The sequence below is a fragment of the Pogona vitticeps genome, chromosome 4, assembly GCF_051106095.1.
Source record: "Pogona vitticeps strain Pit_001003342236 chromosome 4, PviZW2.1, whole genome shotgun sequence".
Classification (NCBI taxonomy): Eukaryota; Metazoa; Chordata; class Lepidosauria; order Squamata; family Agamidae; genus Pogona; species Pogona vitticeps.
This window is the reverse complement of record NC_135786.1, coordinates 156,172,779-156,195,646: the sequence shown is the minus strand read 5'-3', so window position 1 is coordinate 156,195,646 and position 22,868 is coordinate 156,172,779. Positions and strand designations below refer to the sequence as shown.

At 39.5% G+C, this 22,868-nt stretch overlaps 1 protein-coding gene across 3 annotated transcripts; it reads right to left on the bottom strand.

Annotated features, from left to right (window-relative positions):
• Window positions 1–268: 268 nt before the first annotated feature.
• Window positions 269–22,112, bottom strand: LOC110090624 (leukocyte elastase inhibitor). 3 transcript variants are annotated; one of them, XM_072998545.2, is made up of 9 exons: window positions 15,851–15,868; window positions 14,720–14,770; window positions 10,648–10,826; window positions 8,928–9,041; window positions 6,719–6,859; window positions 5,142–5,259; window positions 4,154–4,296; window positions 3,776–3,943; window positions 269–1,851 (listed from the first exon to the last, which is right to left on the bottom strand). In XM_072998545.2, exons 3-9 carry the CDS (start codon window positions 10,813–10,815, stop codon window positions 1,447–1,449), a joined length of 1,257 nt encoding a protein of 418 aa, XP_072854646.2. In that variant the 5' UTR covers window positions 10,816–10,826; window positions 14,720–14,770; window positions 15,851–15,868; the 3' UTR covers window positions 269–1,446. The 3 variants fall into 3 exon arrangements, with proteins under 3 accessions (XP_072854646.2, XP_020669995.3, XP_020669997.3); XM_020814336.3 differs by lacking the exons at window positions 14,720–14,770; window positions 15,851–15,868 and adding an exon at window positions 22,004–22,112; XM_020814338.3 differs by lacking the exon at window positions 14,720–14,770 and having other exon boundaries at window positions 15,851–15,942.
• Window positions 22,113–22,868: the final 756 nt, after the last annotated feature.

Genomic DNA, 22,868 nt, shown 5'->3' with positions numbered 1-22,868 from the left:
ATCTCCCTTAATATTATCTGTCTGGTCTAATAAATATAATCTAATTATTTTGAGGAGTTTTATATGTGTTGTTTGAAATTCCATGCTCTTAAGTTATGAAAAATGAGCTCTTTTTTGAAGTCTCTATAGATGGAGGGAAAAGACCCAGATAAACACCTTTAATCATCATTAGTTTTGTGTTGCGCTTGTGCAAGCCATGATGTGGTTTCATTTATTTAGAAACATTCTGTCTGCAATTGTGAAAAGAAAAAAGGAGAAAGAAACAGCGAAGAGTAAAGAGCAGGTTTTATTTTCGGTAGCATCAAGCCCTTAGTTAACATACATATGCAGCCAGTTAAGATTTTCTAGGAGCCACACTGAAGAGCACAAGAGGAAGGGCTCTTTTTGTTGTTGTGTTCTAGTTCCACACATTTCCCCACCACGCACACAGTGTGTGCAGTATTTGGTTTAGAAATTCCATGTCCCCATTCAATCTTCATCTGTTAAGATTCCATAGCTGCTTGACATTTGGCAATGAGCCTCGTGACACAGTGGCTAAATTGCAGTAATGCAGTGAAGACTCTGCTCTTTACCCAAGTTTGATCCTCAGCTCAGGTAGATGGCTCAAAGTTGACTCCACCTTCTGTTCTTCTTAGGTCATTTAACTCAGTACCCAACTTGCTGGGGGGGGGGGGAATGTGTAGCCCTGAGAGTAAACCACCAAAGAGTGCTTTAAGTGCTATGGGGAGGCATATAAGCAGCATGCTTTGCTTTTTTGCATACTTAATTGTGTGAACTTAATTTTATTTGCTATTTAACTATTGTATATGTAATTAAGTAAATAGAAAACCCATATATTGTATTTACCTACCATAACATACAAAAATTGTCAAGTGACTTTTATTTCAAATCATTTTTGCAAGCCTTTTTAGTTTAAAAATCCCAGTGTCTTCCAATATTAAAAGTTGCAAAATACAACACAATAAAATAATAAAAATTATAAATAAACAATAAAATAACTATAATGAAACATATAACTACAATCCAGATGTAACAATATGCGGTATACAATATATACATTGCTTGTAAAGACATGACAGGAAAAGGTTTGTATTGTCCACTGACTTCCATGAGTTACTTAAAAAATATTAGTAAGTTCACTTCATAAAAAGAAAGATGCATCAAATATTTTGTATTTCTACTAAAATGCAATTTACAAAAATACATGGGAATAAAATGCACACCATATCTCATGTGTGGGTTTGAGGGTTTGGTTGGTTTGGTTTTTGAAGAAGTGACTTGACATCTTGCTGAGCATATCAGCTGCAGCCATATGTAGCCTCTTCCTATTCCTCACCCATACAGGAAAATGAAGAAAACATCATATTTAGACAGACTGTGCTCATGAAGCCTGTCTTCCTCCTGTTGCAAGGTCCTTCCTATTGGCTAATAAAAAGGTAATTTTTTTTAAGGGCAACAGAATCTTCCAAAGAAGAGGATGCTTTTGGTTTTGTTATGCCTGATGAAAAAAAGGAAAGGGTGATCAGCTGCAAACAAAACTGCACCCCCATCGCTTCGCCCAACGATATCAGCTGCACTTCCAGAGGCAGCCTCTGTGCCTTCTTCATTGATATCAACAAAGCACTTGTGAAAAACCTGGGACAGAACCAACTCCTTCTCCACAGACATCCCAGTGAAGTCAGCATGGTCTGTGCTGAAGGCATCTGTTATCCCCATGCTGCTCAGAGTTGACTTCAGCTCATAATGGTCTTCTAGCTGGATCCTAGGGAGATACACATTCGCTTCAACTTCTTCCATTTCTTCTGGGCTGGTCCACTTGGATAAAGCCTCGTATGTTATTTCTTTTTCTAGCTGTGATTGTGCATATTTTTTTAAAAAAAATGCACAAAGAAAATCAGATGGTCAGTTGGGAAAAAGTGTCTATGGTCATAAATTTACACGTACAACTGTGTTTGAATATCAGTACTTCTGGAACTCATTGAAAAGAGCATATAGTGGGACTGAGTGGAAAAAAATGCTAAAGACAGACAGATAATGGAAACATACAGACCCCTAGAGTGATAAAGCAATATAAACTTGTTTTCATCTAGAGCAGTGGTTCCTAACTTTGGGTCCCAATATGTTCTTGGACTACACCTCCCAGCACAGCTAGTGGTGAAAGCTTCTGGGAGTTTTAATCCCAGAACATCTGGGGACCCAAGATCGGGAACCATCCCTCTAGAGCAATAGGTCAAATATTTTTCAACAGTCATCAGTGAATATGTCATAGCATGAGATTTTTAAAAAGAGGGTGATGACTTTCATCTACAAATGTCAAAAAGGTGGTACAAAGAAAAATGTATATTAGTACAAATATGAATGGAGTGGGAGAGCTCAAGACTTCAGTTCCCATCATCCCCAGCATTGACTATGCTGGCTAGGCTCGGGGAGAGATAGATGCCAACAGCACTTGGAGAGTCACAAGTTCCTTATCCAAGGTTTAAAGATCTAAATGGTCCAATAGAATAAAAGCCATGATTTCTGTGTATGTGTAAAAAGATTGTTCCAGGTTCTTAGGAGGAGCTACATTTTCAGTATGGTTTCCCAAGACCATTTCAGAAACATATACTGTATCTTTTATATCATGCATTTTTATTGGCATAAATCAACAGGGAAGGGATGTTTCAAGCTCAAGTCAAGACATCAGTTCTTCCTTCCCTGCCATCCCAATCTTGCCATCAAACCATTTCCCCTTTCGTGAAAGAATCCAATGAGGCCAGAAGCAGATATGCTGTAATGCTATAGACGCTATCCTGTAGTCTACACACACAGCTCTAACGTAGTGCATGGGATCTCAAGGAAGATGGAATCAATGTGAAAATGGGTTTCTCTGAAGAACCCATTATGTGGTCCTGAGGGCACTTGCAGTGGGTTTTTCAGAGTCTGTGGGACCCAGACTACTGGATAGCAGCCCTTACATCCACATCCCCACAATTGTAGGGGTTCTAGTTTTAGGAACTAACCTCCTAGCAGTGTGTGGATCTGTTGCAGTCTCACACCATTGGCCTCTGCTATATGCTTCACTTTTAAACTTCACCCCAGCTCACAGGAAAGCAGCTTCCAAAGAGCTAGATCAAAGAGCTAGATCCTAAGTTTTAGGTCATATGGAGGGATCTGTCTCCATGCAGAGGAAGATGAGATTATCTGTTCTCATCTTTTTAGCCTTTTAGGCTCTTCAGCTCTCAGAATTCCTGAGCATGGGGCAAAAGTTGAGAGCCTGATCTATCCACTCAAATCTGATGTTCTGTCTGCTAGATCACATTGTTTTCTTCAAATGGTTATATAAAGTCTACAATAACCTGAGGGCAACTTCCATCAAAAGTGTGTGTGGCATCTCTAAAAGTCCTTCATTTTTAGATGTAGAGAAGTGTGGTTTGAGCATGACAGAAAAAAAAACCACATCTCAGTGAAAGTTCACAACTTCCTTCCTTCCTTCCTTCCTGCCTGCCTTCCTCTCTCTGTTCTTGGATGAACTTAATTTTTACTAGTTTTACTTCTTTCCTAATTTATACAATATATGACCCCATTTGTATGGAAGAATTTTCCTTGTGGAAATACTTCAAAGGTCACTTTCAGTTTAGACAGATTTGCAGATCTCTTTTTCATAACCTTAACAGTTTAGTCATTTTTACTCCCACATTTGCCAGAAGGAGACACTGAAAACAAATCCAGTGAATGTCTGAGAAAAGAAATGCTTCTGAAAAACAAAATCTAAACAATTAAAGCTTGTATTTACCCTTTCCAGGCCGGTGCCGTCATCACTAATGTCATCAGGGAGCAGTATAAACATGCTGAGTTCATTTCTGAGATACTGGAGCTCTAGAATCTGAGTCTGTAGCTCTCTTATGTAGTTCCAGTTGAATGTATCATGCTGAAACATCATCTTCACTGGCTTACTCGTGCTCTGAAAAGTAATACACAACACACATACTTTTTACTTTCATGAATTTTACACAGAGGTGAGCTTTTTAAAAACATTTGTGTAGAATCTTTGGGGCAGGAAACCTTTTCTTATATTACTCCATAGCACAACGATATAAGTTATGCCACTGCAAATAGGGCAACAGGACATAGTGAGCTAAAGCGCCTTATTTCCTTTGAATGCAATTCTTACCTGGTTCAATCTGAAAGGCTGGTCTGTTGTATCTTCCTTCTTGAATGTCTTTGCCCAGTTTCCTTTAAAGTACAGCGCATTCACCAAGATTAGCTGGGTGAGTGAATCTACAGACCCCTCACTCAGCAGGTTCTGTATTTTACCTTTCCGGAGAAGGAGAGAAGAGAAATCATGGTTATATTTCTATAACTTTATTCATCCGAGGAAACACAGCTGCTGCTTTTGAAATAATCACTTCTAAAATGGGACTTTACTGGTAGGAGTATTCTGTGGGTTTGCCTCTCCTATAAGAACATAATAAGAGCTGATGGATCAAGCCCAAGGTGCACCTAGGGTGTGTGTGTCTACAGCCCCATTTTGGCTTGGGCCAGATCAAGCTAAATATAGTGGCAAGGAGGTCCACTATGCCATTTGGTGCAATCCTTGCATCAAGAACCAAGAAAATGTTTAATTTGCCAATATTCTGAAGTGGCTCTCTTAAGATACCCAGTGTGGTGGATTTGAATATAGTGACAGAATAGGATTTAGGGAGCCTGGGTTCAAATCCCTGCTCAGACAAGGAAACTTATTAGAGGTGTGGAACTGGTAAAGCTATTCCTTGATGATGGGAGTTGCAGTCCAACAACATTTGAAGGACCACACTTTGCCTAACCAAGAGATAAAAGCATTGTGGTGTTAGCAGTATATATACTGTTAGCAGTATATATAGCATTGTGGTGTTAGCAGTATATATATATGATCTTTGTTAAGATGGTATTAGAATAACTGTGGACATATATACTGAAGGCCTCAGTTGCTTGTTTATTTTGTCTTTTGTTTCGTGTCCTAAAACAGGAAGGAGGAACACGTGGCTTTCCACAATGTTGTTGGACTGCACCACCACCAACCAATATATATTCTTTTGATCTTTGACATGCTGTTCTGGGCTCTCTATTTCCAGGTCTCTTTCCTGGCCTAGTAAAAGGCAGAAGAACCATGCTGAGCTCACCTTCTGTCTGGCATTCAACCCAGGAATTGATCTTCTTCCTAACTTCTTCTGCAGCTTCTTGGAAGTTTACTGTTTGTGGCTCTGCCTTATAGCATTCCTTCACTGACTGTAAAAAGTCCTTAAAGGGAAAGTGAATTTTTATACTATTTTGCTTTATATCCATGCTAATGAGTGCCAAACAGAGATACAAAATATCTATGTGATGTTCATAATATCTTTACAAGCTACATCTAGAGTAGTAGAATAAAATCTCAACTGTTGTTATTGCATGTTTTTACCAACTTCTTGACTTTAATTCCATATGGTAAAAATTTAATCCTACACATTTTTTTTTGTATTTATATGCAAGAGAAGACAGAATATCTATCCAATCTTATATTTACATTATGGAAATCATCCCAGAAAGGGATCATCTTAAGTATGCTGAAGAAACCACCAGAGCACAAAATACTGTATTATAATGCACTAGTAGAGTGGATATGATCTCACTATTGAAAAAAGGAGAGAAAATAATCTCCAAAGCAGAAGAAAAAGCAGAAGGCAAATATTTCCATATTAATTCTTATGCATGCATGCATGCAACCTTATAACCAAATGCTACATCTTAAACAGAAATAAAACATATTTCACAATGACAGGAAGAATGTGCCTTCTAATCAGTCTACAATTCAGTGGGTAACAAGGATGAGGAATTTTAAAGCCCCTACTGCTCTTTCTCCTCCTACCACAACTAAGGCTTGAAACTTGTCCTTGGCAGTACTTCTGATAGGGAACTGCCCTCTTGAAAACCAAACATGTAGTCACTCTGCACATTGCCATGGCTCCTTGCTGAAGGAGGGAACTAATGACTGCTTTATTCATGATGTTACCACAGAGAGCAATGTAACAAGTGCAGCCTTACTTCTTGTGGATGTCAGGTGACTCCAAAGGCCAATAGCCTTCTGCCAAGTCCCATAAAACTTCGTCACATTTCCTTGTCAGTTATGATGTGTTTCCAGCCAACCTGCACCTGCTTTCTGCACAATCCAAACTGTATTTGCCTGTGTCCAGACCGCTATCATATGGTGCAATCAAACTGCTTCCAAGACATTTGCCTGATGGCTCCACAAAGGATTGCTTTAAAGAGAATGGTATTCCTTAAAGCAACCCTTCCAGGGATTCGCTCCGGCCTGGCTCCCAAAAGTAGAAGCCCTACAACTTAGGCATGATTAGGGTCAGACTGGAGCACGTTTCCCCATGTGTGGTGTAATCACTGGGAAATAGATCACAATGGATCACACTCATACCCAGTGAATTTATACAATATATTGTCCTCACAGGGAGTTAGGGATCAGAAACAGAGAAAGATATTCCAAATGCTTGGTCTGATTAAGACATACACAAGAATTAAGAGTTGTACCTCTTCTAACAAAGGGTTATTGCAGGAAAACCAGGGTTTCAAGTCTCAAACTCAAAAGTCACAGGAGAATGGACCTTGCAAAATGATACAATCCATCATGCATAGCTCTAGAGCTCACATATACAAATCCTTCTACAATATTAAGCCATTTTGGGTTGCATAAAATAAAGCCACTCACTTTTTGGAAAGGCACTGATCTGTCGCCATAAAGTTGATTGACACTTCTAAGCAAAAAATGTTTGGTGGGTTGATTGATTTCTTTGCTAAGTGCCTGGAACCTTGAATGGATGTTGTCTGATGTTTCAACGGAGTTCTCAAGCTTAAGAGAAAAGCAGCATTGATTAACCCCTACATGGTACTCATATCATAACCTCTCCATCACTTCTTGCAGCATTTTGTTCTGTACCCCAGTATTTCTCCTTTATCTCTCTTAGATCAGGGTTGGGGAAGGAGTAACTGAAGAGCCTCATGGCACAGCGGTTAAACTGCTGTACTGCAGCCAAAACTGTGCTCATGGCCTGGTGTTCAGTCCCAGGTAGCCAGCTAAAGGTTGACTCAGCATAGACCATATATTCATATCAACAACTAGCCACTAGCAAATCATTTTGCCTCCTCTGGCAGTTTTTTGCTCCCCACTTGTTGAATAGCCTGCGATACTTTCATTGTCATTAATGCTGATTTCAGCATTGTGTACCGAGTTTTAATTATTAAGAACTGCTTTAGTGGAAAATTTTTTTGTGAAAACCAAGATAAATATGTATTAAATATATAAATAATAAATAAATACAATGTCCTTCATTGCAGCAGTTCAGTATATGACACAGTTCCTCAGTTATAATAGAGGCTGATGGGGAAATCTCTGGTTTGGACCAAAGACAGACAGAATGTCTTATGACTGGGGCAGGCACAAGAAACATGTGACCTTCCAGATGTTGGGGATGCTTTGCCATTAGCTGTGTTGGCTAGCACTGGTGTTGGTCCAGTCCAACAACATTGTGGAAAGCCACATGTTCCTTCTTTCTGTTTTAGGACACAAAACAAAAGACAAAATAAACAAGCAACTGAGGCCTTCAGTATCTATGTCCACAGTTATTCTAATGACCATCTTAACAATGCTCCTTCATTATTTTGCAGAATGCAGAGTCAACCCAGAGAAATATAAGCATGCTTGTTAATGTAATTCTTAGAGAGTGTGAACAAGAAATATTTAGTTTCAGAGGAAATATGCCTATTGATACAAAAGTCTTAGAGCCAATATTTTTATCAGCTCTAAGACTTTTGTATCGAGTCTGTTAAATAATATAATATAATATAATGTAATGTAATGTAATGTAATGTAATGTAATATAATATAATATAATATAATATAATATAATATAATATAATATAATATAATATAATATAATATAAAGCTGGAAGGGACCCTATGGATCATCGAGTCCAGCCCCTTGTTAAGGAGGCACTGTGAGGAATCGATCTCCCAATCTCTGGCTCTGCAACTAGATACCTAAACCACTGAGCTATCCAGCGGTTAAATTTTAATAGAAAGAGATATACCTAACTCATACCCGCACACCCATTTCATTGTTTTATCCAGGTCAGCAGAGGTGATCAGCAAGTCTGATCTACTGTCTTCTATCTGGAATATTTATTGATACCTGTATTAGTAGTGTCTATGTTCTGTCTGTGTCTGCTATTCTCACGGAAAAAAAACCCTAGGTAGATAGTTATTTGGGCACAAGAGCTAAGTTTGTTTGTCAGGAAAAGTAAACATATTAGCTGTAGACTGCATACTTTTGCTTTAGAAGGAAGTTTTTTTTTTAAATTTTTATGTTGTTAAATGGAAGAGGTATTACAAGTGAAGACTGGAAATAATGTGTTAGCGGTAACAGTCTTGTCTGCAACATGTTACTTTGCAGGTAACAACATCACCAATTTTGTTACTTTTAATAAGTAGCCTAACAATTGAGAATATTGCAATATGTTGATGTGACACTGTACTCATTGCTTCCAATACAGAGAGAGATTTTGGTCATGGGAGTTTGGCTATTCACAAAGTAACAAAAATGTATTTCCCTTTTCCTTTTTTCTTTTTAAAAAAAATGCAAGTTCTGGTTCTAAGTGCTCTGCCCTATAACCATGTAAGAGCAATTCCCTTGGCCCTGTTCTCCCTACTCAAAGGTCTAAATTCAGAAAAATTTGTAAAAAAAAACCTGGCAGTCATGCAATTTAGTCCTTTTAAAATGTAAATTTAATGTAGGAGGGTGAGAGTAATTGAAAACAGTTTTTAAAAAATGTTCAAGAATAGGCAAGAATTATGTTAAAAATAATGTTTTAATTTTCTAACTCATATTTATCTGAGATATAGTCTGTTTTTAGTAAGTCACCTTTGGAATTTGGATGCAAGGGTTATACAAAAGCTCTTCTAGTTTGGAATAGACTCGTGGATGTCTTCTTCGACGGGCAGTCTCATTTCCTCCCGCTTTATCAAAGTGAAGCACCTGCAATGGGAATAGATGCAAGGAAAGAGGCATACAAAATCACATCAATATAGTATGCTGCATGTTCTCTCACAGTCATTTGGACGGTCTCCAGATAAAGCACGTATTATGTTGTCACCATGCCTCATTCACCTAACAGGGGTTTCCAATGACAGTGCCTTCATGTTGTCACTCTCCTTGGTTTTCCGAAAGGGTTTCCTAACAGAAAGGACAAGATGGAGTAGCTGCCCAACACCTTTTAGTCTGGTAACAGAGGGAACCACACTGTTGCCTTTGTATGTGTTGTAAATGAAATCACTTTGAATAATTGCCAACAACAACAAAGGATGCTGTGTAAAACTATAGTGGTGCCTTGTTAGACAGTTACCCTGCATGACAGTTTTGTCGCTAGACATTGGCTTTTTGCGATCGCTATAGCAATTTGCAAAACAGTGATTTCTATGGGGGAATTTTGCTGGACAATGTTTGGTCCCTGCTTCGAAAACTGATTTTCACTAGACGACGATTTTGACAGCTCCCTCCATGCTTGCAAACAGGTGTTTTTGGGACCTAAGCTTCGCAAGACAGCGATTTAAACAGGTGATCGGCGGTTTGCAAAGCGGCTTTCCTATGGCCAATCTTCACTAGACAACGATGATTCTTCCCCATTGGAACACATTAAACAGGTTTCAATGCATTCCAATGGGGAAATGCTTTTCGCTAGACAATGATTTCGTTAAAAAGTGATTTCAGTGGAACGGATTATCATTGTCTAGCGAGGCACCACTGTATCTTGGTGTAACCCAAAAAACTCATTCCTAGATGCAAACCTGGTACCATAAGATGATTAAGGTAATGGTAGACCAGTCTGGAAGATGTTGATGCAAATATATTTTCCTGTGTCCAGGCTCTATAAGATCTGTTGCAGTTATTAGAGCAAACAATATTCTGCTCACTGAACATCCAACTCAAATCTAGTTGGCTCCTGGACACGGAACAAGGGAAAAGTCCATCTTGTCCATTCACTCGACAACAAAGTATCTTAGATCAGCCCTACCAGAAACCTGGATTTTAAAAAGATGCTGGATGCATGTAGTGCTCCACGGCTTAATCCTTTACACCTGCCTGGCTCATATTTCAGTTAAGACACAGCTACTGGTCAAGGTATTAATGACAGTCAATCCTGTATTTCACAATGCAATGTTAAAAGGAAAAGGGTACCTTGATTCCTCACCCAGAAACATTATTTGCCAGTTCCTAACCAGTTTGTGTAACGGAAAACAGGATCCATAATTGGGCAAGACCTTTCTTAGGACCAACTAAAAAGCCAAGATGCTGGGTTTGATTTTGTTTGTTTTACATATGGAACTTCATACAGTTATCTTATCATTTTTTAAAAAGTGCTAGAAGGGGGAAAATGTTACTTTTGAATGCTGTCTGAAATAGCTCCATTTAAAAAAAATCAAAACAGACAAAAACATCAAAACCCCAGTCGCTGAAAAATTTGGAAACACTTTTCTATAATCACAAACAGATCTCTTTCACATGGTAGGTGCCACAATTATCCCTCATAATGGCAGCCCTCTCTTCAAAGATTTACACTGTGAATGAACAGCACAACGCTTACCTTGGCTATCTGCTCTGCAGTACGGTTTTTGGCCCCAAGGTATATAATCGCCATAATAGAGGAAATGCTCCATGGTGAAACCAGGACATTTTGGTGGTTTTGAGTCTTGCACACATGCTTGAAGAAATCAATGGCGAATCCCACGTTGGCCGCGCTGAGTGCCTCCATGCTATTTAGACCTAGTGCAGAGGGCCAAAATATAACACAGACTGTTTATTTATAAGCTCATGAGGGAACATTGCAGAAGCTCTTTTCCTTCTTGACAAAAGATTCTGGAAATTTCAGATAAACAGTTTGTCTGGTCTGAAAGATAAGCAATTCAGAATAACAAATCCATCACCGAGACCTCAAAATAGGCCTGCTTGTATTTTTGTTTTGTGGCATTGTGTGTCACTAGTGTGGTTTAAAGTCTTTCCCTGTCAGAAGGCTTTTATATGATGGTATATTGACTGTGACCTGGGATGTTAAGCAGACAATGCTTTTTGTGTGAGTTGACTGGGTCCCCAATAGTTCACCATGATGACTTATGGTCTTCACTTGCCCAATACATACTAAGTGTTCTTGCAACATGGGCTGTAGAGAACTGGGCAAGTCAGAAGAAATTTCAGCATGATTCAAGCTAAGAAGTAGTTAGAGAAATGAATATTAGGAAGCTGGTATGTTTTAACTCAGATCACCTGTGCATCTAGTTTGGAGTTGTCTTTGCTGCTAGAGTTTCATGGAGGAATTTGCCCCATCTCTATCTGGAGATGCCTGGAATGGAACTTACTTACTTACTTACTTACTTACTTACTTACTTACTTACTTACTTATTTATTTATTTATTTATTTATTTATTTATTTATTTATTTATTTAGTTATTTAGTTAGTTAGTTAGTTAGTTAGTTAGTTAGTTAGTTAGTTAGTTAGTTAGTTAGTTAGTTAGTTTACAGCACATGTACTTGACCACTGAGCTTCAGCCACAATGGATGCTCCACTTCAGTGGAGTGATAGTTAGAAGACTGGACTAGCAGTAAGGAGATGCAGGCTGTGATTCTGGATGAGCTCAGTGGATGATGCTGACTAGCCATTCTCTTTCAATCTGAATTACTCTGCAGAATTGTTGTAAGGATGACATGAAGAGGAGGAATTAGACACAAAGGCTGCCTTGAGCTTGATGGGTTATCAAGTTCTAATGATATGAAATATGGTTCTTCTTGTTATGGGCCGTCCAGTTGGAACCAACTTACACTGAGCCTAATAGGGCTTTCAAGATAAATGGGATATTCATGGAGTGGTTTTACCAGTTAAACCTCCTCAGTGAATTTCCATGGCTGAGCAGGGATTCATACTCAGGCCTCCAGAGCCCTAGTCTGTCACTCTAGCCACTCGACCACACTGGGCATCCATAAAATATAGTAATTAGGTATTTTATGCTGCAGCTGTCACATGAGCCAAGCCAACATTTCCCAATCATTGATACTCAGGACACTGTGATTCTGCTTTATGAGAAGGCAAGTACCCATCCTGGCATACACTTTTAAATGGATAATGAGGGATCTTCCTCATGCCACACAACTGAAATTCAGTGGTAAAGCAGTATGTGCTCTCCACTGATGTGGGGCATTCATTTGGCTTTCCTTAGCCCTGAGCATTACTCCTTTGCTTTACATATTAGCAAATGACAGCAGGAAATTGTGAACAGCTCAGAGAGTTAGCTATGTGTCTACAGAGCCAGAGACTGGGGGTTTGATTCCTACTACTTCCCAGGAATAAAGCCAGCCTTGGGCAAGGTAAATAATCCCAGAGTGCCCCTAGAAGAATGTAAACCACTTCTGAGAAATCTGTACCTAGAAAGCCTGGAAGGATTGCTATAAATCATAATTAATTCCACAGTACATAATTATTACTGTGTTGGTTTTGCTCACATAAAAGGATCAAGTCAAGAATTACCACCTATTTCTGTCCCAGTAGGACAGCATGTTTATATTTAGCCCTTGTGAGATGCATGCCCTTGTTGAGCCTAGCATTCATAAATGCCAGGATGCTTGCCATAGTTTCTTTCTTGTTAAATGTCAGAATGCTTGTCAATGTTTCTTTCTGAGATACACCAGAAAGGTGTATTTCTTGTCAAGCAAAACCCATCTCTGAGGCCATGTACTTGTGGTGGTGGGATGGGCTTCCTCAGAAGAAATATTGCCTTAGCTATTGTTCTGTTGACGCCTTCATTCCATCGTTTACTTTACCTGTCCACTCCCTAGAACCTGTTGTGTCAAGTCTTGTCTTGCCTCTCACCCTTCCCAATAGTTTTCTAATAACCACTCTCCCAGATCCACTCTCTAATCCTTCAGTTCCACCCAGCTAAGCCACTTACATACTCTTCTGCATCCTGTCCAACATTTTCCAGGTCACATTAACTCTTACTAGAAGAGTTGTATTTGTGGGCAAACGCACTGGAATTAAGGGAGCTGATGTGTTGAAAGAGGCAATGTGGATGTGCTGCTCTTGGTCTTCTCCCTTAAGCCATGTGGCTCCCTGGATGCTGTTATCCATCCCACCAGCAGGAGTATCTACTTCTGTATAGATAGGCTTCTACTGAGTTCTGGTCCCCTTGGAGAGAAGGGTGACCAAAAAGGGAGACCTAAGAGGACACTGATTTACATAAAAATGGATATTGCTATTTATTTATATAAAATCAATCATAATAATTCACCATCAAGTCAATTCTGACTTATGAAGACCCTTTCCAGGATTTTCCAGGTGGAGAATATTCAGAAGTGGTTCACCATCCTTGTCTTCGGGGCAGTGCCCTGGGACCGTGCAGCTTGCCCAAGGCCACACAGGCTGGCTCTACTAATTTATATGCACAGGGGTAAATTCCAAAATTATTTTTAGAACTTACACAGAATTATGACATGGCTTATTTAAATGAGGAAGGAAGTGACCTATGTACCTGCTGAGTCTGCTGTATGGGTATGGGCTGCAGTACCTTGATCTCTCTCCTTATGCTCCTTTCTCTTTAAATCACAACAGAGGTGAGCAGCATTTTAATCAAAGGATGTCTTCAAAAGGAGGAATGGCCTCTGGCAAGCCTCCATATGGAGAACTGTGTTCCCAGAAGAGGACATGCGTCCAGGGCATCCCAGAAGGTTGCGCCAGTAGGCCTTTGTGACCGCTGAGCTACAATGCCCTCCCACAACTGCCTCATTCATTCAGTGTGTGGTCTCCCCTTACATGGTTTATAATTTATTACAAATCTAATTTTTCTCTTTCAGTCATCATACCCTCTACTTCTGTAATTCATAGGTAAGTGTGGATTTTTATGAAGCCAGAACTGCGTCATCTCATCCAGCCCCATGAAGAAAACTTTGGTCAGGTGGTTTATATCCCTTTAACAGGAGCCTGGTGTATAGGAATTACCCAGTGACCTTTTTCATAATATGGATTTAACCATTATGACCTGATCACTTTTGCACATAGAACTACATGGGGAAAGGTAGTAAAAATGTGGGCTTTCTTCACATCTGGTCAAAATCTGACATTTCAGCAGCTACGTCACACTGGCTTTCAAAACCAGAACAATGTAGTTTCACAAAGGTGTAACCACATTAGACACATTCAGAACATTTCTGAGCCCAGTTACACTTCTTTAATGACTCATGCCACTTACATTTTTCCAAGAAATGAGAGGTCCTTATATATTTACACAATACAGTATGTCTGTATATAATGTGTATAACAAAAACCCATCATTTTAATAATTGTTCTATTAGGCAATCAGATATAACATGTAGTAATGAACTATCCTTAGTTTTACTTAAGGCACAATGGCACCTTTTATAGTGTGAGTTTGTAGAAGTTATATTCAGTTTTATGCATATGCATAGGAGCTAATTTTATTGAACTTAATAGGACCGAATTCTGAATAAATATGGACTTCTGAATAAACAAACACAAAAGTATACTTTAAAGCTACTGTTTAGTCTCTTTCCAGCACTACCCTATTAACAAATGAAAAACACATGGTACAGCCAACAATTCTGGAGCTGAAAAACAAGATACAGGTACTGCTAAAAATTAGAACTGAACATACCTCGCTTAATGCAGGAATGAAAGCAGACAGTCTCTTCACCTTGCTGTATATCTAAATGCAAGTCAGGATGATTATATAGGATTTCTCACCACTCCCAGAGAAACTTTTCAGGTTTCTCATTGTGTATGATGCAATTTTCCCCCCCAGAGGGTATGTCCCTTTGGAAGAACTGAAGCATCCTAAGTAATGTGGTTTTAAGAGAGGATGCAGAATGATATCATTACTGAAATTCTCAGCCTGAAAGTTGTGATGCTGTAGGATTGCTACAGAACGAATCACTGAAGGCTTTACTAAGAGCTTATGAAGCAACATTTTTCTCTGACATGTCAATAATTCCATGAACTTGCCACTCACTTGTATTAAGACTGAACCCTTCACCCTAAGCAGATTCATACAACAGATAGTAAACTATTCCCAAATTGTATGTGTGTGTCAGAGGTGGGAACCTCTGCACCTTCATATGTTGTTGGGCAGCAATTCCAATTAAGTCTCACCATTGACTATGCTGGAAGGACTGATCAGAGTTGTAGCCCAAAAGCATCTGGAGGACCATAAATTGTACACTTTTTAATTTGACTGAATTAACTCAAACAAATACTTCCTGATCCTGTAAAATCATTGTCCCTATACAATGAAACATTTCATTTTCAGGTGAGACATTATATGTGCCGTCCAATCTTTTGACTATTAATTCAGAGAGAAGTCCTATAGTACACAGTGTGGTTTATTCCTTTGAAGGTCTTTTTAAACAGGACTTTTTAAAAGCTTGTGATAATGGCTGTCTGCCATGATGGCTTCCTGGCAGCTCCATTTTATTTATTTATTATTTTATTTAAAATAATTTTACCCCACCTTAAAAAGGACCCAAGACAGTTTACATCATTTGAAGTCAATATTTAAAAGCTAAAAGCAGTATATATATGAATAGTCTTAAAAACCAAATAAATACTGTGCTAAAAATGGCAAACAAAATCAACAACAAAAACAAATTCAAAGCAACAAGGCTTAATACTTATTTAAAAGCCCCACTCAGACAGCCAAATTATTAAGGGAAAGCCTGTCTGAACATAGTGAGAGGCAGCACACCTCAAGTGCCGAGGATGAATATTTTGAAATCTGTTGCTTTCCTACCCTGTTTGTGAGCTTCCAAAGGCACATCGGTAGTCTGTCCTGGAAGCTGAAATTTGGTTTAAATCAACCTCTAGTCTGGTTCTGCAAAGACTAACAGACCAATAAGTATGTTATGGGTTTTAATTTTCTTTTCCAAGTCACACTTAAATGGGAATAAAAGTGTAAGTGTAAACTTCCTGTCTTCCTGATGTTTCCTGGGTCAAGGAAAGCCTAAGTGGCAGTGGGATTGCTCCCTTTTATTTTTCTACAGATGGTGTGGACAAAGTGAAGGAAGACAGATATATGCCATTCCAGTATTCCAAAGAGCTCTTGTGACTGCTAGCTTCTTTTCCCCTCTGTGGAGAAAGTGGCATGATCTGCTCTCAGTCAATATTCCTAACATCCAGCTGAATCCTGAATGGGACTCTCTAAGACACTGGTTCTTAACCTTGGATTACTCAGGAGTTTTGGACTGCAACTCCCAGAAGCCTTCACCACCAGCTGTCCTGACTGGGGTTTCTGGGACTTGCAGTTCAAAAGCATCCGAGTAACAAAGGTTAAGAACCACTTCTCTAAGAGGTTAGAGGTAACAATGAAGTTTCTCTTGAACAAAATCCAAGTATTAGTCCTGAGGCCAGAGTAAACCCATTGAATCAACACAGCTTATTTAAGTATTGACTTATCAAATCCTAAGATGTCCACAGGGGAATCACTATCATTAATTTGGCAGAGGTAGCAGGAACCTTTTCTGCCCCAAAGGGTAGGAGAGATTGAGGAATGGTTGGTGTATTCTGTGACCTTAATTTTGACCTATTGTGCCAGATGAGACCCACATGTTGGAGGTTTTCCTTCCCTGGTCTAGAATGAATGACTTCCAACAATTTTGTGAATTACTGATCTACGGAATTCTTCCTTCCATTTTGTTAATGGATGGCCAAAACCTGAAGGTGTAGCATTGCCCCTTGTTTTTGAAAGAAAACAGAGAACCGGTTTCGGTTCGAGAGAACTGCCTCAGATCTTGAAAGTCTTCGTTCTTCTTTTGCCACAAAACACCACATTACATTTCTTATAATACAGGACTGGTTTCAGACCTGTTTGGGTTATATTCCCATATATTTTGAAGCTCTCTCTTTTTAAAAAAAAATCTAAATCCTGAACATGTCCATCCAATCAAACCTGTTTCTTGCTGCAACTTTCAAACTGGATTACTATAATCTGGCATGAAAAGTTCTTTCAGAATTGGATTTTTCCATGAGGACTGTTTGTTTGTTTGTCACTAAGCGACAAGTAAGCACCAAGCCCACATTCCATCTTGTCTGCAACATACTGCCTTCTTTGTATCTACCTGACCACACCTATGTGGTCTCCTTCTCAAACAATAGCCATGAGGAACTTTCACTTGAAGCACTGCAATCCTGAAAGTAGGCACAGTCTGGCCTTCAAATAACTTTTCACAGGATCTTTCAGAGCAACTATGATTCATGCTTGCACATAAAGATGAGAAGTATGGCTTGCATTCTTATCACAAACTATGAACAAGCGTTTTCTTTGGGTGTGGCTTCAACAGACCTGCTTTGATTCTGATTCAGAAACTTGTGCATTGTGTGAATAAGATGTACAAGTTTTTTTTCTTTTTCTTATGAAGCCGATTCATGGAGTATGTGGTTGTCTCATTCTCTTTTCAAAGCCCAGAGTTTTTGCTTGTAAACAAGGCAATGCCTAGGTTTCACTGTGGACCCAGATTACTATTCTTATGTAATTGGCACATGAGAAAATCTTCCAGGTCTAGAATTTAGTTTCCTTGGGGTGAGAGAGTAGTGAGCTTTGTAACAGTGCTTTGTTTACAAATGTATGACAGCAGAAAACGTAGGAAGCAAAGAGGCACTTCAATAGGTAGGGTTTTCAAGGCTGCACTCCAGTCTCATGCTAACTCTAGAAGCTCTTGTTTGCTTTCCTGCCTCCCATCACTCATGACCTTCTCCTCCTCCTCAGCATCATGTGCCGCCAAGTCCATTTTGACTTATGGCTACCCTTTCCAGAGTTTTTCAGGTAGAGAATACTCGGAAGTAGTTTACCATTCCCCTTTTCTGGAACTGTGCAGCTTGCCCAAGGCCACACAGGCTGGCTCTGCTCTCTGCAGGCACAGTGGGGAATTGCATTCCCAACCTCTGGATCTGCAGCCAGAGACCTAAACCACTGAGCTATCCAGGCAGCCATATTACCTTTTACTGAGTTATCCAGGCAGCCATATTACCTTTTACTGAGTTATCCAGGCAGCCATATTACCTTTTACTGAGTTATCCAGGCAGCCATATTATCTGCTCCAATACTACACTTGGTTGCCTCCATTTGCCTCAGACTTCAGCATACTAGAGGGAGAAGATCTGAAGGGGAAACTGACTTTTGGAGAATTATCCATGTGATCAAAAGACTCCATAGCTATGACTCAGTATCTTTTCAGGACTTTGATCAGCAAATGGAAGTTGAGTGCAAAGCCAGAGAGGTAGCCCCAGAATCCTTTAATGATGTGTGACTGCATATACTAAAACCAAGCCAAACTGCTCCTGACTTTATGTTCTTCTACAAAAGACAACACTTCCTATACTCTAAGAAAATGAGATGCAACCAATGGCTGAACACAGGAGAACAAAGAAACTGATTCTGGTCTCATACTGATATCCCATAGAAAAATGTGTGGATGAACTAGAGCAAATTTACATTGAACCTTCTCCATTGAAACACCCTGGGAGAAAGAATAATGTGAGCTAGCATCCAGAACATGCATCTTGAGGAATGTCTTCCCTCACTGTAACTGGAGTGACATTTAAAGCCCTAAAAGCATAAACTAAAAGCATATGCTCATTAACTGACATGGGGGAAGGTTCTTGAATACTGGTAAATTCCTCCGAAATGCACATGTGATTTCAGCCAGCTGCATAGGATTGGAGGCAGTGTGCCCTTCCTCTGACCTGACCTCATGACCTGCACCAGAAGAACCCCAGAATCTCCATCATGGTACAAATCATGATACCTCTTTTCTGTGGACCTCTCTCTAATCATGGTGTTGTGTTTTTCTTTTGCAGTCTTTGTCTTTCCCAATCTGATGAGCGGTTAAAACAACAGGAAAGTGAAGAAAAAACTAGTAGGAAATTAAAACCCACACATTACTTGTGCTGCAAGTTCCTGTTTGTCAATATATACAATGTAACTTGTGGGTTCGCAGAAAGTTAAAGATCATTATCTTGGGTTTGTTTGATGAAATGATTAATTATTTTGATATATTGTACAGCAGAGCAAATTAGCATTCCATAAGGCAATGAAAAAATGGGGGCACCCCAAGCAAAAATGCATAACTTTGAAGCTGGTTTTTGGCACAGTTCTAGCAGATAGTCTGGTCTTGCTGTATGCCAAATTTGGAAATGTTTGGGCAAATGGTTTCCAAGTTATGATTTTTAAAAATGAAACTATTTGACCACCACCCCATGCAGACATCAGCAACCATTTTTGTCTGCAGATTTAAAACAAATCAAATACATTGAAAAGACCAAACTTACTTTACTTGAAAGAGAATGGTTAGTCCCAGCCCCCTCTTTTAAAAAGTAAAAAAAATAAAATAAAATGGGTGGAATCCAAGTTTAGGGGGGTGTTAGGCTAAATCTGAGAAAAATAATTTCAAAGTCCCCCCCGACTTTCACCAGACATTGTACATGTAAACAATATTGCAAGTCTGAGAGCAGCAAAGGGAGATCTCAACTTTTGGACCTACTGATAAAGACCAAATTTAATGACTCTCAGGAGACATTTCTGACTCTCTCCTGGCTAGACATTAAAAAGAGTTTCTACTTCTGGTGTAAAATATTTTAAAAGATATTTTAATAAAAACAGAGAACAAAAATTGTGAAATTACTGTTTTTGGCTTTGTGGCTGGGGATGGTCTTGATACCTATTCCACCCATCTTATCATTATACCATTGTCTGGTAATTAGGGAAAAAACTCCAAAGATGCTATGTGCCATGGAGTCACTTCTGATGTGTGGTGACTAGCTATATGAATTACTGAATTCCAAAAGGTCCTGTCATTAACAGTTGTGCTCAGATCTTTCAGACCAACAGCTTCTCATGACAGATTGTTCTATCTTCCTACTGCCCCCTCCTAACAATATTGTCTTGTCTGTTAAGTTCTGCTCAGTTCTTGCAAACTCACTGCTGTGGCTTCCTCTATTGAGTCAACCCATCACATGTTAGCTCTTCCTCTTTTCTTACTGCTCTACCCCACTTTCCCCAGCAATATAGTTTATTCTGATCACTTCTGTATTTCTATTGTATGCGCATGGTAGGATAGGCTCAACTGACACATTTTTGTTTGACTTGATTGAGCACCCACTCTTCTGCTTTTCTGGCTGTCTTTCACATCTCTTCCAAACACCACATTGCAAATGAGTTGATTTTTGCCCCTGTCTTTCTTCACTGTCTTCCTTTCACATGATTTGACTTTGGTTTCCAATGGCTTTCTTTGCTAACTCTAACCTCTTCCTCTTTTCTTATTTCAAAAGGCAAAGGGACATCTTTTGAAAAATATGCAAACAACATGTTTGTAGAGCTTTTAGTCCAATACAGCTTTTCTTCTTCACCTTGCCTAACTCACGTAAAGGGTTAGGAAAATCCGAACATCGCTTTCTAGTCTACATTCTGTGGAGTGGGCATGGCAACATTACTTTACCTGAGAGGTTAAGGGGTATGTATGTTTCTCAATTGTATGTGTTTTACCTATTCTCACCATTTCATTAAACCCAAAACACCCCTTTAAAATATTTTGGCACAGAGGGACTACAGCCAAATCTCAGCGGTTCTTGCTTATGTCTTCTAGTAACAATAGTACAAATCATGTGCTCATATTCTGGAATCCTTTAGCACTGGATAATTCTAGATGAGGTAAGTTTCTGTTGGAATTTTTGTGTGGTGTGTATGAAATATATATATTTAACTCCCCTTTTTAAAAAGCCACAAAATTCAATTGTGCTCATTATCATTCTCAAAGGGGCACCACACAAGGGAAAATCCCACAAGCTGACTCCTTTTTTCAATAGCTAATCACTTCTCACCCAAACACAAAGTAATTGTCAGGGCTGTTTTTCAACAAGTGTGAATGATGGTGAGCAGAAGAGGGTAACCTGGCCATCTTGACTTTTGCCATTGGTGTTGTCACGACTCAGGCTGCCCTTTGCTGTGTAAAGCTTGGCAACCTTTTTGCTGCTGGCAATGCAGGCATGATATTGTTCAGCAATATCAGCCATTTCCTGGCTTTTTGAATCATGACAACAGAAGCACAATATCCCACATTCATAAACCATAGGGCTTTTTAAATACGTAATTGAATTATGATTATAGGGATATTGCTAGGCACTTAAAGAATTTGGGGCTGTGAGCGAGTTTCAGAGGGCCTCAGTGCTGTGCCATGCCCATGGCTTCCACCTCTGTCATCGCCTCGTGATTACCTCTAGGCAACCATGCCCAGGGAAGATCTTCTGTGAAGATACTGCTTTCTCATATTGAAAAAACAGTCCTGACAATTGCTTTGTATGTAGATGAGAAGTGATTCACCTTCTGGGATTTTCCCTTGTGTGACGTCACTTTGTGAATGGTAGTGAGCACAAGAAGTTACCCTGTAAAACATCTTAACTACCTCTATTGGTGTTGTCAACATTCAGGCTGCCCTTCACTATGTAAACCTTAGCATCTTTTTTTCTGTTGGCAACATGGGCACAATATTGTGCAGCATTTCCTGGCATTTTGAATGCCATTTCCTGGCACAGTATTTTGAATTTAGGATACAGAAGCACAATACCCCACATTCATAAACCAGAGGATTTTTTAAAGAAACAGATTCTGTCCTACAGGGGAAAAAATGGGTAAGGAGGTTCAGATGAGTAGCACTCATATCAGGAGATGCCATATCTGCCAATATTCTATCTTTTATGAACTGTTGCAGAAGTGAGAGAATTGGTAGCAAAGATGCTCAATTTGACCTCAAGGATATTCTAGTAGGTCCCTTAATTTGTTTTACTATGAATAGCTTTTTGTTTCTTACACTGATTTAAATGTAATCCCATGCATATTAAACACACACACAAACACACAGTCCAATCAGGGTTCTCCATACCTGAGTTCACTTACAAATCAGGTTGTTACCAGTTGCATATGCAGAATTTCCTGTCAGCAACTCTGCAGTGGAATCTCCCACCAGTATGGCGTTCCAGCAAACCTTCATGTACTGATTCCTTCCGGCCCAGGGAGTTGGGAATTGGAAGCCTGGAGAGGCAGAGAGACATTTGCTGAAACATCTTGTCATAGGCGTATTTTCATGGGTTTTAGATAGAGCCATCTTTCTTTGAGGTACTTTGGGTGTGGATCTCTCATTAAAACCAGCATTTCTGGCCCCTTTCACTACTTGTCCATGTAAAATATGGTCCCTCTGGAAAACTGGATTATCACCAAAAGTACAACAGAAGTAGGCATGAAAAAATGGAGCATGTGTCCAACGGAGAGTGAGCAAGCATTTTCAGATCTGATATTTGATCTGCAAAAAGGTTTGGAGACTTATATCTGTTCTTTCTCTTGGTAAAGAATAAAGAGCTGGCCAGTTTTATAGGAATTCAGGGAGTGACGCATTTGCCCCCACTGTATCTTATGGTATGAGGGATCCTGAAAGAGTTACTAATCGTCAATATAAAGCTTGCTGTAATTCATTGCGAAATGTGCTCACACTTCCTGGCTGGCAGCACTAAAAGATTAGAAGGGGAGGTGTTGAGTTACTCCAGTACCTTGGATCTAGCTAAGCAATTCTTATGAGCTTGGCTGGGACTTCAAGAATTGCTGAGGGAGCCCTTTTGCTGCCATCTGCTGGCTATCATCTCAATTACAATGCAGCCAGAGTTTCTGCCACAGTTAATGAAGCCAGATGTGTGTAAATAGCTCAGGGGACTGGGGCACCTGGCAGTGAAACCAGGGCTCAGGAATTTGAAGGCCCACTCAGGAGAGG

What these genes read in the sequence shown, in the direction of transcription:
- LOC110090624 (XM_020814336.3), bottom strand. Translation starts at nt 22,097, where the DNA reads ATGAAGGTTTGCTGGAACGCCATACTGGTGGGAGATTCCACTGCAGAG. An exon ending in GGTTGAATGCCAGACAGAAG is followed by an intron (nt 4,297 to 5,141) that starts GTGAGCTCAGCA and finishes TTCTCCGGAAAG; the next exon opens with GTAAAATACAGAACCTGCTG. An exon ending in ACGGCACCGGCCTGGAAAGG is followed by an intron (nt 1,852 to 3,775) that starts GTAAATACAAGC and finishes GCACAATCACAG; the next exon opens with CTAGAAAAAGAAATAACATA.